At 31.6% G+C, this 14,511-nt stretch overlaps 1 protein-coding gene across 1 annotated transcript in view; it reads right to left on the reverse strand.

Annotated features, from left to right (window-relative positions):
* The window catches only part of LOC106686049 (uncharacterized), a 55,112-nt gene that overhangs the window by 11,315 nt on the left and 29,286 nt on the right, over positions 1 to 14,511 (reverse strand). The window contains exons 14-20 of the mRNA XM_014429151.2: positions 14,279 to 14,405; positions 8,494 to 8,596; positions 5,171 to 5,355; positions 3,054 to 3,237; positions 2,505 to 2,699; positions 255 to 350; positions 36 to 166 (exon numbers count right to left, since the gene is read on the reverse strand). Coding sequence (XP_014284637.1) covers positions 36 to 166; positions 255 to 350; positions 2,505 to 2,699; positions 3,054 to 3,237; positions 5,171 to 5,355; positions 8,494 to 8,596; positions 14,279 to 14,405 — 1,021 coding nt within the window. The remainder of the gene's footprint in view (positions 1 to 35; positions 167 to 254; positions 351 to 2,504; positions 2,700 to 3,053; positions 3,238 to 5,170; positions 5,356 to 8,493; positions 8,597 to 14,278; positions 14,406 to 14,511) is intronic.

Consider the following 14,511-nt stretch of genomic DNA (forward strand, 5'->3'; position numbering starts at 1 on the left):
ATACTATGGACCAAATATATAAAAAAAAAACGAACCAGTGATAATTGAATGATGGGCCTGAAACACTTTAAATGGATAAAGAATATTTTTTTTCTGAACAAGTTTCGAATGCGTTTCAAGATTCCAAACAGCAACCATACCATTAACAAAACCTGCAGCTATTATACTGAAAAATAAAAAAATATTTATTTTTTTTTACAAAAAATGTTTCTGATAATGCTTAAGACAAGAAAACTAATACTGATATAACTTACTTATGTGGTTTAATTTTTGACCAGGATATTGCGCTACACTGCCATCTTTCATTAGACCACAGTTCCAATTTTAGAACAGGTTCAGGTTTGTAAAACCTTTAAAAAAAAAAAAGTTTAGTTACTTAAAATGATCAAATATCCACCTTAGCTGTTAACGATTGTAGTAAATATATACCATTTTTTCTCTTTAGCTTCTATCATAGATAGAAAAACATTTCTAAAATTATGTTATAATAAATTTAAATTATGGGGGATATATAGTTTAAATTAAAATAATTAACATACTAGCTGCAACTGAATTTTGAATAATGCATGGCATGGAAATGTATTCAATTTTTGACTGACTTTTTAATACAAAACAAAAAAACTCACCGTTTTCACATTCTCTTTTAGTTTAGTCAAAAGCATCTATAATAAAAGTGTGATTTTATATAAGGATTTTAATGAAAACAGAAGTAAATGGCACAAAGCAAGAATGTAACAAGCCACAATTTTGAAGACAATGTTTTTTTCAAAATGCTTATTGGTTTTTCTATAAAGCTATTTTTTGTGTAATTATATCTAACATCTTAACTCAAATATATTTATCATATACTACTGTAACAGGGTCATCTAGTCGGCAGTGGTTAAGAAATGATTAATAATAATTAATCAAGATAATCAAATAATTTGTTACCAAGTTATCTTGTCAGCAATGGTTGAGAGAACTAATGATAATAAATAATCAAAACATTGTTGATTATCAAGGTGAAAGTGATGTGGCAAAAAGAAAATGGCAATGTGTATTCAGTTGAGTGTGAAATTGTAAACATCAGTGCAGTTTGGGCATTTTTATTACCTTATTAGTTAGCTAATAATAAAAAATTCTTTTAAATCTTTCTTGGCCCAGGTATCACACGAAAGTATCCTAGACTATGAATACTATAAAAAATTGGGTAGGAGTCGTAGCATTTTTCAAAATTTTTCTATTGAAAAATTTAAATAAAGTGGTTTATCATTATCTTACTCCGAGCCCTATATATATACTTTTATTTTCCCTGCATTCTATCATTGAATAACTATTTATTACAAATAGAAGGGACACAAGAATTGTTAAGACTATAAAAAACAGATGAAAAAAATTAAAATACTAACTAGTTCATAAGTATTTTTTTTAACCAAATGGATTCTATAAAGAATAAAAGCAATCACTAAATATCTAAATCCTTAGTTGTTTTATACATGTAATTTTACAAAATGTGGGAAAATCTCAGACCAAAGTCAAGAGAAGTATTGTGAGCAGCATTATAAATTGTTATTGCTGATTACATCTTTGTTACTTCTCTTATATCTTCTCTTCTCAGACAACTGAATCCAGATAATTTGGTTTGAAAATTTGCATAAAAGGGATTTGAATAAAAAGCCATTGAAGAATAAACAGTTAGTATATTGCGATGAATAGAGCTCGCAAAAAAATGCTATCAATAGCCATGCATAACTGTTATTGGCTGCTATTAGCAACCAGGTTAATTATTGTTATTAGTAAATATATATATTCAAACCACAATAATTCGGATAAAGAGCTACATTGTGGGTCGAAATGTTAGCAATAATCATCAAAGTTGAAAACTATTTTTTTGTTCTTCTTGATTGCCGTCCTGACTGTCTCCTCCAAATTCACACATGGTCAATCATCTATATTTATATATTTTATATTATATACCTAGTAATGGATTTAATTTTATTTTTATAAACAAATAACTTATTACTATTATTATTTGCTTCTCATAGTTTACAATGTGCAAAGAAAAAAAATTAAATAACCTCAGAATTGCAATATTTATATTTTACTCATACACTTTTTTCAAGTTTCCTGATTACAGACGGCAATCAACTATGTTTACTTTTGTAAATGCATTGAAACTGTTTCAAAAGGTTCAAAGTATTAATTAAGGAGAACAAAAGGTCCTTAGACCTACTGGAACAATCTAAATTAACTTTTTAGACCCAGAAGACCTCTAATATTGTAAATTGAAAAAAAATAAATAAATAAAAATTGGCTTATACATCCACAACTTTTGGTAACTTCGGAGTTAAATCCTAGTTTAGAGATTGCAGGAAACTTGTTAAGTTCTTGCCAAATAACTGACACAATTAAAACCAAAATTTGATTATTCCTATAAAAACATATACAGACCCACTTCACGGTTTTGTAATACTCACCTCTCCTCTTTTTGCAGATAAATTAAAATAACATGTCAAATATATTACCTGGTACTCTGATACTGAAGGCACTCAGGATTAGGCATAGCATAAATAGGTATAGAACCAGAAGTTGTAGCCAGTGCCAAGAGTCCTATTCTAGTATCAGTTCGCCCACCACTGGGACACCAGGCCATGTTCCAGCATGCCCTATCATTGTGACAAACACCATAACAGAACTGAAGTGTCGATAGAGAATGATTCCTGTTACATAGAACAATTAATATTAGTTGAGAATGCCTCAGCCACACTTATCATGTTAACAGAAATAATCTAAGAAACAAAAATAATTAGCTTAATATTTTAATTACAATTGTATACAAAGACTAAAAACAAAATAAATAAAACTTTCGCCATACTAGCTAATTACGTATTCACTTTTACATGCCTCAAAAATAAAATAAAAATTTCTTTCTCTCCATTAATTTAAATATATATTTTGATCTACTACTTCTTATTTATCTTTCAGTTATTAAGTAAAACAGCTAACAATTAAATATAGCAATTTAAGTAATACTATAAAAATCAATAAACAATGCAATTAAATATATTTCTCACTTTGAATTGGAAATATCTTCGAGTGACCAGAGTTGCACAAGCCCTGGGCCAGTAAATGTAGAACCAGCTTGAAAGTTAAATTCCATGGACAGATGTGACGATACAGCCAAATACTGGGGACCTTCTCCCGGGCACCATTCAAGGCCCCAAACTGGCCCTCCAGTATAAGCTATTCCTTGATTTCCTAAATTACATTACAATACAATTAATTATGATTTTATTATATTTGATAATTATTATCTGCTACCATAACCTCAATATCACTAATCAATTGATTAAAATTATAATAACAATTTAATGATGTATAATTGGAAATAAAAGTATGCTAACACAATATCTAATTGAAAAATAATGAACTAAGCATAACTAAAACATATCTAATTTAATGAGATGACAAATTTGATTGTGAATATTTGGTGATGCAAAATTTAATTCACATAATTTCTGAGAAGTTGACTGTATGAACAGGAAGAATACCAACTAATTACCGATATTTTTTATAGCTCGAGACTTGGGCTACATTTGGCCATGAATATCTCAATAAATACAGGACTCATTTTAAAGTATTTAACAATATTAACTAATTTATAGAAAATTCCATAGTAACGGAAATATTTAATAATATTAATCTATTTCTGTTATTACTGAATATAATTGTGATTATTCCTTTTTTTAATACTAAATAAAATTATTTTAATTCACATGTGCTTTACTATTTAATTAGAATTTTTTTTTTTCACGGAACGGCCTTTTAAGTCACATGAATATCACTACTTTTCCCTTCTCATCTTTGCTTTTCTTCTCTTCTAGTATCTTCACATCATTTCTGTGTGCCTTTGCTTCCTCTTTTCCGACCACGCAGTTCCCTTCTGTTTTTCTTTATTTGCTGCAAGGAAATTGATTTCTTTCAATTTTTTTTCCGTACTGTTCTTTATTCAGGCAGTCTTTGTCTGTTATTTTCAATTTTTTTTTGTTTCATCTCTCATTTGCTTCACATATCCTCCTACACTCTTGTATTCTTGTTTTTGTTAAGTCTCCTTTGGTCCATCCTCATCATGTGCCCATAGAATCTGTCTTCTGATTCTTATTTCTGTTTACAGGTCATTTATCTCCCTGAAGATTTCCTGGTTGGGCCTTAACCTGTAGCCTTCTAGTGTTTTCTTGGGTCCATAAATTCTCCTCAGAATCCTTCTCTCTATTTTCAGTAATTTTTCCAGGCTATGAAGACATGTTGTCTCCAGTCTGTATAAAAATTACTGGTTTTATGACTGTGTTTTAATGTTTTATTTTTGTGTTAGATGACAGGTTCTTCTTATTGTAAGTATTGCCTATTGCGAAGCTTAGCCTATACCAACTTCATGATTTTCTCTTTTATGCTCTCTTTTTCCAAATATTGCATAAAGCAAACATTGGGTTATTGCATACTATCTCCCAGATATTTAAATTTCTTTGCCACTCTTATCTGTCCATATTTCGTCTCTATTACTTTTTTGCCGTTGTTTTTTTTCTTTTGTCATAAATTCTTTGTTTTTGTAGGAAACTTGTAGGCCTGCTTTTTCCGTTATTTCTTTCAGGGTATTTATATGACTAATTGCTTCTTCCTCTTCTTCCTTTCTTCTCCACCAGGAGGGCTAAATCGACTGCAAAGGTTAGGCAGCTCAGTTTTATGTGGTTTTTCTTGGTCCCTACTATGGCCCTGCGTTATTTATTTTCCAGAACTCTCATGATTTTATCAAGTACTATGTTAAATAGTATTGGAGACAGGCAGTCTCCTTGTATTAGTCCTGTTTTTACCTGGAAGGATTTGTTAATTAGTCCTTGGAACTTTACTTTGGATTTTGTGTTCAATAGTGTTAATTTTATCAGGTTTATTGTTTTCTGGTCTACTCCATATTCCCTTAGTATTCTCAGTAAGGTCTCTCTGTCTACTGAGTCATAGGCTTTCCTGAAGTTGATAAAGGAGATGTAGAGGTATTTGGGTGACTAAAACTAAACTCTTCCTAAGTAGCATATTTATTCTGTCACAAAAGATCAAAGAGACAAATTTTAATTTTACTAAAAATAAGATATAAAGCATTAAATTTAAAAATATATTATTAAGAAAAAAATAACAGTACCTTCAATAACTTTCCCTTCTAGAGCATGCATGCTTTCCCATGAAGAACTTTGAAAAGAAACCATCATTGAATTGGATTTTTCAGGATTATAAAATTGGCTGGTTTGAGGATCCATTTCTTCCCATAAATCAATATTCAAGCGCAAATTAGGATACAGTGGTTCCTGGGTAAAATATTTCTCATAACTGTGAAACAAAAAAAAAAAAAACTTCAGTCTAAGTCCAGTATAAGTAAAAATAATAACTTCCAACAGCTATATCAATAAAAAAGTAAATTATAGTAACCTATTTTTCATAGCATTTAATAAACAATGTTCATATATTTTGGTTTAAACATATACCTCACCCTATCTAGTTTAGGAAAGAAAGGTTATCCTATAAGTAATCAAATTTTCTCCCACACTTCTTCAAAATGCTCGAAATACAACTACAACCTTAATATTCAACATAACAGACAAAATGTGTTCTATGGAACCTAACATAATTTTGTAATGAATGTAAATGAGTAATAAAAAGAAGATGTAATCGGCAGACCTCAAATTTTCAATGCGGGTCAACCATACATGTTGTGTCAAAGTTAAGAACCAATATCAATAAAGTACAGCTCAAGTCTAAACAGGAAGGAGGCCCGGGCCCTATCATAGTGAGATTCGTTTGTCAAACACTAAGAGATGAGCTGGTGCGGCAAAGAAAAGCTAAGAGAGATTTCTCCACTCGCCACTTAGGTTGGAAAATGACGCGCACCGGGTATATGTGAGTGAAGCAATGATGCCCGCCAACACGCACAGAAACAGAAAGTGCCGAAAATTAAGTACGTAAGGTTCAGCGGAGGTAGGTACAGGTGTAGGCAGTCCGATGGCTACTCAGTGGTCATCATAGGCAAGACCAGCGACTTAACGTCTTTAGTTGAATTCGGTATCCAAGTCACTACAATATTGTTATAATTTTCTATTTTTGTATAGAAGATATTTTATTTACATTTATTTTCATTTCTTTCCAACACTTTAATAATATAACTTGTAAAATTACCTTTATTTACTTCTCTCCTTTTTTTAATTTTGTATAACCCAAACTTTATTGACTATTTTTTTCAAAATTCGATAACTCAAGCAACAAATTCCTTCCAATCTCTTATTATTGTCATATTCTATATAATCGTAGCAGTATATAAAATATTGTTACTCTCTATCCCTCAACCTTTATCCTTTTTCTTACTTTCCCATTTACCACCCCACAGTTATTAATGTCTTTAGTTCCTGTCACATATTAATGCCCTTATTGCCCACTTCGATGAATTCAAACAGTACCTCTTTGATAACTTTTACCACATCATTGGAGTATCCGAAACGTGGCTTAAACCCTTTATTTCTTCCTCTCATTTTCAATTCCCAATTACAATTTCTTTCGTCAAGAAACTGATCCGATCGTACTGGAGGTGGTGTTGGGTTGTATATTCATGTTAGTCTCAAGGTCAAAATCCTACTCCAATCCCCCTCTCTTAATATTCCCCAAGCAGAATACATGTTGCAGAGAAGACTAAGGCAATTGTAATAGGATCTAATCACCTCCTGAAAACTATTCCTCATATTCTAATCTTATTCCTCAACAACAATCCTATACAATTCCATCCATGCGTTAAAAACCTTGGTGTCACTATAGACCAAACTCTCTACTGGAAAAACTATGTCTCTGATATTTCCCGTTGTACATTTTCCACCATGAAGCGTTTAAATTATCTTCGTCACCTACCTCCTTTTGAAACCCGCAGGCTCCTGGTTACTTCCTTAATATTTCCCCACTTTGACTATTGCTGTGTGGTTTACAGGGGTGTCTCTGGGGATCTCGAAGGAAAATTAAAACAGTTAAAATATTGCTTTGTACGATTCATCTTTGGGGTCCCCAGGGACGCCTCTGTCACCCGATTTTATGAACAGTTGAAGTGGCTTTACCTCTCCTTCCATCGTAAATATTTCCTTGCTTCCTTTCTTTATCAAGTTATCCAATCCCTCCGTTCATCGTACATCTCAGATATCCTTCAATTTAAGTCCTCAGTACATTCCTGCTCATGACCTTCAGACTTATATGTAACTGCCCATCGAACCGCAGCCTTTGGTAGATCTTTCCTCATCCGTTCCTCTTCCCTATGGAATTCTATTCCCTCCTTTATTTGTAGTTTTAATACCCTTTCAACCTTCACATCCCGTATCTTCGACTACTTTCTGTCCACCCAATTCCGGAAGAATAACAAATGAAAGTTTCAAAAAAGCTTTATATATTTTCTGTATTTTATGTCTTAGATTTTCGTTTATAATTGTAAATATGTACACTAGCAGAAATTATCTCTTTTCATTTCATTTTATAGTTTAATTGTATTTGATTTTTTATCATTTTTGTTTTCTTTTTATTTACTATCAGAAGTCATCTTATGTTTTATGATATGACAAGTGGTTTTATTTGATTTGTTTTATCATTATTTTATATATTCTGTAATTTATTGTTGTTTATTTGTATATTTTAAAATCCATTATATTATTTTATTTTATGACATTTCATCTCTATTTTGTAATTTACTCTAATGCTCTAAAGCCTAATTTTGAGGCCTTTAAATTATTCTAAAGGGATCAATCCCAGAATAAATATTATTATTATTATCAGTTGGTGGTAATAAAGAAGTAGACTTCAGCTGTAGAAAGCATTTAGGCCAATTAAGAGTGGATACTCTATATTTTATACTAATTATAATAAAAAAACAGAATTTCCAGAAACACCTCATCAGCCCATTTAACACCAGGAGAACGAAAAAATGGCTCAAAAAGATGCTGTTCTTTCCCCAGGTCTTGTTCATGCTTCACAAATGTAGACTCTAATGAAAACCAAGGAGAATGTAATCATCTGAGAAAGTAAGTTCCTAAAGTTGCTGAACACTGGGGAAGATAGAAAAATGTGGAAATATATGAGATATTTTGGGAAGATAACCTCATCAAACTTTAAATTAGAAGTGCTCACTGAAAGGCCAAGTTGCCAGAATGATACACCCAAGACGAATCCTAGAATGAAATTTCTACTGAGAAGAGGATGGTCTAAATTTAAATGGGAGAAGTGTGTGGAACAGGATGCCAGAACATTGCAGAAGTATGGAACTGGAAAGTAGTGGCACAGAATTGAGCCATCTAGCGAAAGCTTAATGAGGATGCCAGGGCTCACATAATGCTGTAGCACCACGGAAGTAAGAATGAATATTTATGGTCATTATATACTATCATTTAGGAAACAGGAAATAGTACTAAGAAATTAAAAAATGCATATATCTAAATAAGTACTCACATTCCTTTCATCCACTTTATAGCTGGCTTGAAGAACAGTACTTTGTGGCGTACATGTAGATTCTGTTCTGCTGTCTTTAAATAAGGAATGATTACATGCTTTTCTAGAAAAAAAAAAGGTAGAAAATTAAATTAAATAATAGTGCATAAAATTACATTAACCATTATAATCTAATTTATTACTTCAAAACATATCTTTAGCTAACTTATATATTTTTTTAAACCTAAAAAAGTTAATGATGAAAATATTGAAGAACTAATTCAAGGAAAAGCTATTTGGGATTACCAGTTAAGAACACAATCAACACAGATAAGTATAAACTAATTTTATTGTTTGGCGACATATGTCCTAAATTTTAGGTTGTCTTCAGGGCTGACCAAAAACAGATAACCAGTGAAATTATGAAAGTATGAAAATATATATATAATAAATTCTATTTCATCCCAAGCAGGAGTCTTTAAAACAGATCTCTTAAAAATTGCAGATCGAATAATTGACCTGAAAAAAATTGTTGAATAGGAGTAATGGAAAAAAATTAACAAGGAATACAAAGCAATCAATAAAATTTGTGTACAACACATAAAATGTGTAAATAAAAATATCATTTCTTCCTAATTCAGGAATCTCTAAAACATATAGATCCGTTACAAACTGCAGAAACAAAAAGCATTCCCAGTATCATCTATATACAGACGACTTACAAATCTACCTTTCCTTCTATCCTCATGACACCTCAAATGCCATTCTAAAACAACAAGGCGACATCAATAGTATAAAACAACATCAATAGTATAAGCATTTGGGCAACTGACAATAAACTTACGTTAAATGCCAAAAAGACTAAAGCTATCATAACTGGATCTCCCTTTCTCCTTAAATCTATCCCAGGACCCTCAAACCTTTTCCTAAACAACACTCCATCTCATTCCATATGTCAGTCAAAAATCGTGGTGTTAATTTTGATCAAACTTTATCCTGGAAACCACAGATTGCCCAAATTTCGCATCATAACCATAGCTACCCTAAAGCAATTGAATAGAATCCGTTATCTCCTTCCACATAAAGCCAGCCAACTTTTAGTTTCCTCTCTTGTTTTCCCCCACTTTGACTATGGCTGCCTAGTATATGCTGGACTCTCAGGTAATCTTAAATCTAAACTTAAACATCTTATGAATTGTGCTGTAAGATTTATTTTCGGGATCACCAGAGATACGCACATAAACCAGTATTATGCCGAGCTAAAGGGGCACTATCAATCCTTCCGATGCCAGTATTTCCTAGCTTCCTTTCTATTCCAATTAATTAGTACTCAACGCCCCTCTTATATCCAAGAAAACCTGCAATTCAAATTCTCCGTCCAATCCCGTACTACCAGGTCTCGTTTATCAGACATCTACCATCCACCTCACCAAACTGCTGCATTTAATAAATCGTTTTTTACCTGAGCTGCATATCTCTGGAACTCCATTCCCTCTAACATATATCATATATCAACCCTTCCACCGTTTAAAACCCTTCTATTTAACTACCTTTTACTTCACCAATCTAATACATTATTATAATAGTACATATATTCTGTAATTACCTTTTTTGTTTTGTTTTTTATTTAGTCAGTTTGTTTTTTAATTTATTTTTTTCTTGTCAGTATATAAGTTATAATTAAGTGTGGCCACAATGTTTTTTGGACAATATATGTTACTATAAAATTAAAACATCCTTTGTAATTGTTCTAAATGTACCTAGACCCAGAATAACAAACTATTTTTCATTTCATTCATGTGTTACTGAAAAAAACACTGACATGTGAACGATGGCATGACATGTGAATAGTGAATGGGTCACTGATTTTGATCAAGTGGTTCTTTGGTGATTCTATTCCCGAAAAAAAAAATTGAACGTGTTTGTTTTTCTCTTTTCTGCCAATTTTAGGGATAAATTTCAAGATTATTATCTAAAAAAACATTTTTTTTTCTTTCTTTGGAGAAGATAGTTGGGGGTGTAGTCAGTGTAGAACATTAAGAAGTAAAAACTTATTTATTAGTGCCAACGTTTTATCCAGAATTTCTAGCCTTTATCAGACCTGCTTAGAAGAAGTGGTGATTCTCTTGGATTCTACACCATTTGGAATTTGTCACTTGGATTCTCCACCATTTGGAATTTGTCACTTGGATTCTCCACCTCTCCCAAGCAGCCCTGATGAAGGCTAGGGGAGGTCTGGCCAAAACATTGACAGTAATAAATACATTTTTACTTATTTGTGTTCTACATTGGCCACACTCCCAACTATCAAATATATTAACCACAATCAACAATCTTCTCATCATTATTTTTCTTTCTTAATAAGAAAAAAATATTGCTGATTGCACTGAATATTAAAAACATTTTTGGGTACTTTTTAATTACCCACATCTGAAATTTAGAGGATTCCTTAAAAAGAGGTTTCAAAAACAATTTTTCATATGCAACAGTGCCTACATTTAAAACTGTCCTACAAACAGAGGTGTTCTTTAAAGTGATAGATTCTTATAAAAAGGTTTCACAGCGCCAGTAAATAAATATCTGGCAGGTTTACTCACTTTCATTACCAGTTCTGGTGAAATTGTAATAGAAAAAATATATGCTGTCTCATTGATAAAACTGGTCCAATAATGATCAGAAAATAAAATAAATGATCTCACAAATAAACCTTCAGAATAGTCAGGAATTTATAACCTTTAAGTAATAATAAAAAGTAAACCAAATTTTCATAATTATGTTTGAAAATGTCAAAAAGTATGGTTGCTAATAAGTCCAATCTCAATTATTGTTTTTTTTTTATTTGTTGGTAATTTAATTACCAACCCAAAAAAGTCTACAACTAAATAAAAAAAAAAAAAAGAAAAATTAAACTACACACTAAAAACGTTTAATAAATGGAAGATGGTCTGGGTGCGGTCAAATAACCACCAATAAGTGAACAAGAAATAATTGAGCCAACGTTTCGGCTTCGTCAGGGCTAAAAAACTAACAAACACTTAAATGATGTAAACATAAGTAAAAAAGTAAATGAAAAATTAAATGTAAGGGTGTAATATGAAACATGAAAATTAAATAAGAATAATAAAAAGTTAAAGACAATAAATAATAACAGATAAAAAGATGAAATATAAAAGAAAGTACAAACTAAAAGACGGAAAAAGGGGGATAAGAATAAAGAAAGAAAATGAACGAGACAGAAAATGTACCAGTTAGACAAAAGTCGAAGCCAGAGTGAACCGTTTGTATTGGAGGAGTGGGGATTGGCAGTTATAGTATGTTACATTTTATAGTAAACAGTATAGAAAATTAAAGAAAATATTAAAATTAGGAAAACAATAAATGATAATATATATAAGGGGGAAAAATTATATATTAAAAAAAAAATTATAAATGTACACGAATAGAAAACACAGAAGAAACAAAGTTAAAAGAATGAATACAATAAATATAAATAATAAAGAAAGACAATATACCAAATAAATAGGGGTACAGAGGTGTGTAAATTACATAATAGAAGGTAGAGAGAGAGAGAAATACTTCATTCATCTATGCTGCCCAAATACATCAGGTTGCTACATACACAGCATAATAATCAATCCATAATCGGACATATATAAATTACATATAATTACATGGTATAATAAAATAGAAAGAAAACAGTTTTTTTTCCCTACAGTTTCCTTTTACAATCAATTTCAATCTATACACCAAATACAAATATTTCAATTCATTCCTTTTTTTCTTTCCCTTTTCTTTTCCTTCAATTTCACCATTCCACAATTTTTAATTCACCTGATCAACAAATTCACTCTCCCGAATTCACCCTTCTAGATCCTCTCCAGTGACCCGCTAAACAAATTCACTATTAGACGGCAATGTGAGATCAGACCATTAATAATAGTCACAGCAGTAGATCAGTTTACCAAAAAACAAACAAATAAATACATTCTACGAGAACAAGACTAACACATAGATTCAAAGGATATAATATTATAAAGATAATAAAAAGCCAGTTACAAGAAACACTTGAATGGATAAATAAGTTTAAAAAAAATAAATAAATATTAGTACTAATAAAATAAAATAATTTAATGAATAAATAAGTTAAAACACACAAATCGACAGGTCCACAAATTACAATAAATAAATAAAGCAATGAATAATCTCCGAGCTTATTCCCATGCAGGTGATGGTGTATGATCCCCAGGGAGTCCAAAATAATATTTTCTACTAAGATCGCAATATCCTATTCTGACCCCAAGAGTACCTGCTTCTCACAAACATATCTATTAGCTCTCGTGGTCTCTTTGAAATGGCGAACACCAATACCCTGCCACCTGCAACGACTGCCATAGAGCTCTCACACTATGGTTGCCCTTATCCACCCCAAGTCTATCAGCACATACCGCGATTTCGTCTTCATAACTGAATATAGACTGAAAGAGGGCATCCAGAACATTCAACAGTCACTGGGCAATGGACCAATGCTGTAGTGGAGCTTCCCATTGACAGCAGATCAGACCGTCCTCGATACCTCCTGGGTGCGTACAGCATCGCTGACGAGGTGTTAGCGGGGAGCCCGATGATGGCCTTGATACTCCTGCGGATATTGGTATCAATGCCCTCCAATATCGCAGGACGTACAGTCCCGGGAACAAGTATTGGTTGACAACGTTGATCTTCTGTTCGGGCTTGAGCAGGCACGAGCTCACCAATTTATCGAGGTTATTAGTTATATTTGTCACCACCTCTTTTCTAAATACTAGCTCTCCCGAGAATGTACATCCAAGATATTTGATAGTGTCCTCGGCTTTTGCCGTTTGGATGACCTCCGTATTCTGAAGGGAGAGCCTTGTTAATAGTGAAGTAATTAATGTAAGTATACTTAATTTAGAAGTAACATAAATGAAAAATAAGATATATAAATAATTTAAGTATGTGGGTGGGAATTTAGAAAATGAAACTAGAATAAAAGACAACACAGGAAAGTGGGCTTCTAAAATGCAGAACGTAGAGAAAAGAAGAATTATGGGTTTTTTTTATAAGGTTTAAATGTGTCATTGTCAGGGAGATGCAGTCTTTATCGACTTTATGATTGAAGGACTTCTCTGTTAAATGTATGTGAATAGACTACGAGATGAGGCATATTTTATGGTGGGGTTTATCAAAGTTAAAAGCATGATTGAGGTTTAAAGAATGTTCTGAAAATTTAGAGGCAAATGGGTTACAGGAGTTGATAGAAATTTTGTGCTGGGCAATGCAGTTTTTAAATTTATTCTAAGTTTTGCCGATACAGAATGAATTGCAACATGGGGTAGAAAGTTTAATAATTTAAAAAAACCGTTGAATTTTGTTTATAACTTTCTTTTTTTTTCAGGGAAATCAGGGATTTCGGTAGCTTTAAATCTACCCATGGCTACACAGAACATTTTGAAAAAAAAAAAAATAGTCCAGTAATTCAAAAGTTTATTGTGGATAAACATTCAAACCTTTCCCTTTTAGGAATATATTGATTGGTTGATATCTTTTTTTGTTAAGCACTGATTAAGGCCTGCATAATTTAGGAAGAAATGATGATAAACATCAAAATAGGTTATACTTATCTGTGGGTTTTTTCCAAACTGAACATTCAACGAAATTTTCCTTTAAAAATTATGCAGAGCTTCCATTACAGCCTTGATTTCACGATTACTTCAGTTATTAAAATTACATTAAATGAATCAAAAGTTTACTATATTTAAGTCACTGCAATAAAATAAATAGTTACCACCATGCTCTTCATCTTCTGAATTGTCACTTTGAGATACCATTATTGGAGGATTACATGATTTCACATGCTCCCTCATTTCATCTTCTATTTTACAGATATAATTGCACTTGATGCAAGAGAAGCCCTAGAAGTATGTTAATAATCATATATATATTATTTTGTTTGGTATTATAAGAATATATATATATATAATTCTATAATAACAATTATATTAAGGATCAAATGTTCTG

Source organism: Halyomorpha halys, unplaced genomic scaffold (assembly GCF_000696795.3).
Source record: "Halyomorpha halys isolate HHAL.00 unplaced genomic scaffold, Hhal_1.1 Scaffold769.1, whole genome shotgun sequence".
In the NCBI taxonomy this organism is placed as follows: domain Eukaryota; kingdom Metazoa; phylum Arthropoda; class Insecta; order Hemiptera; family Pentatomidae; genus Halyomorpha; species Halyomorpha halys.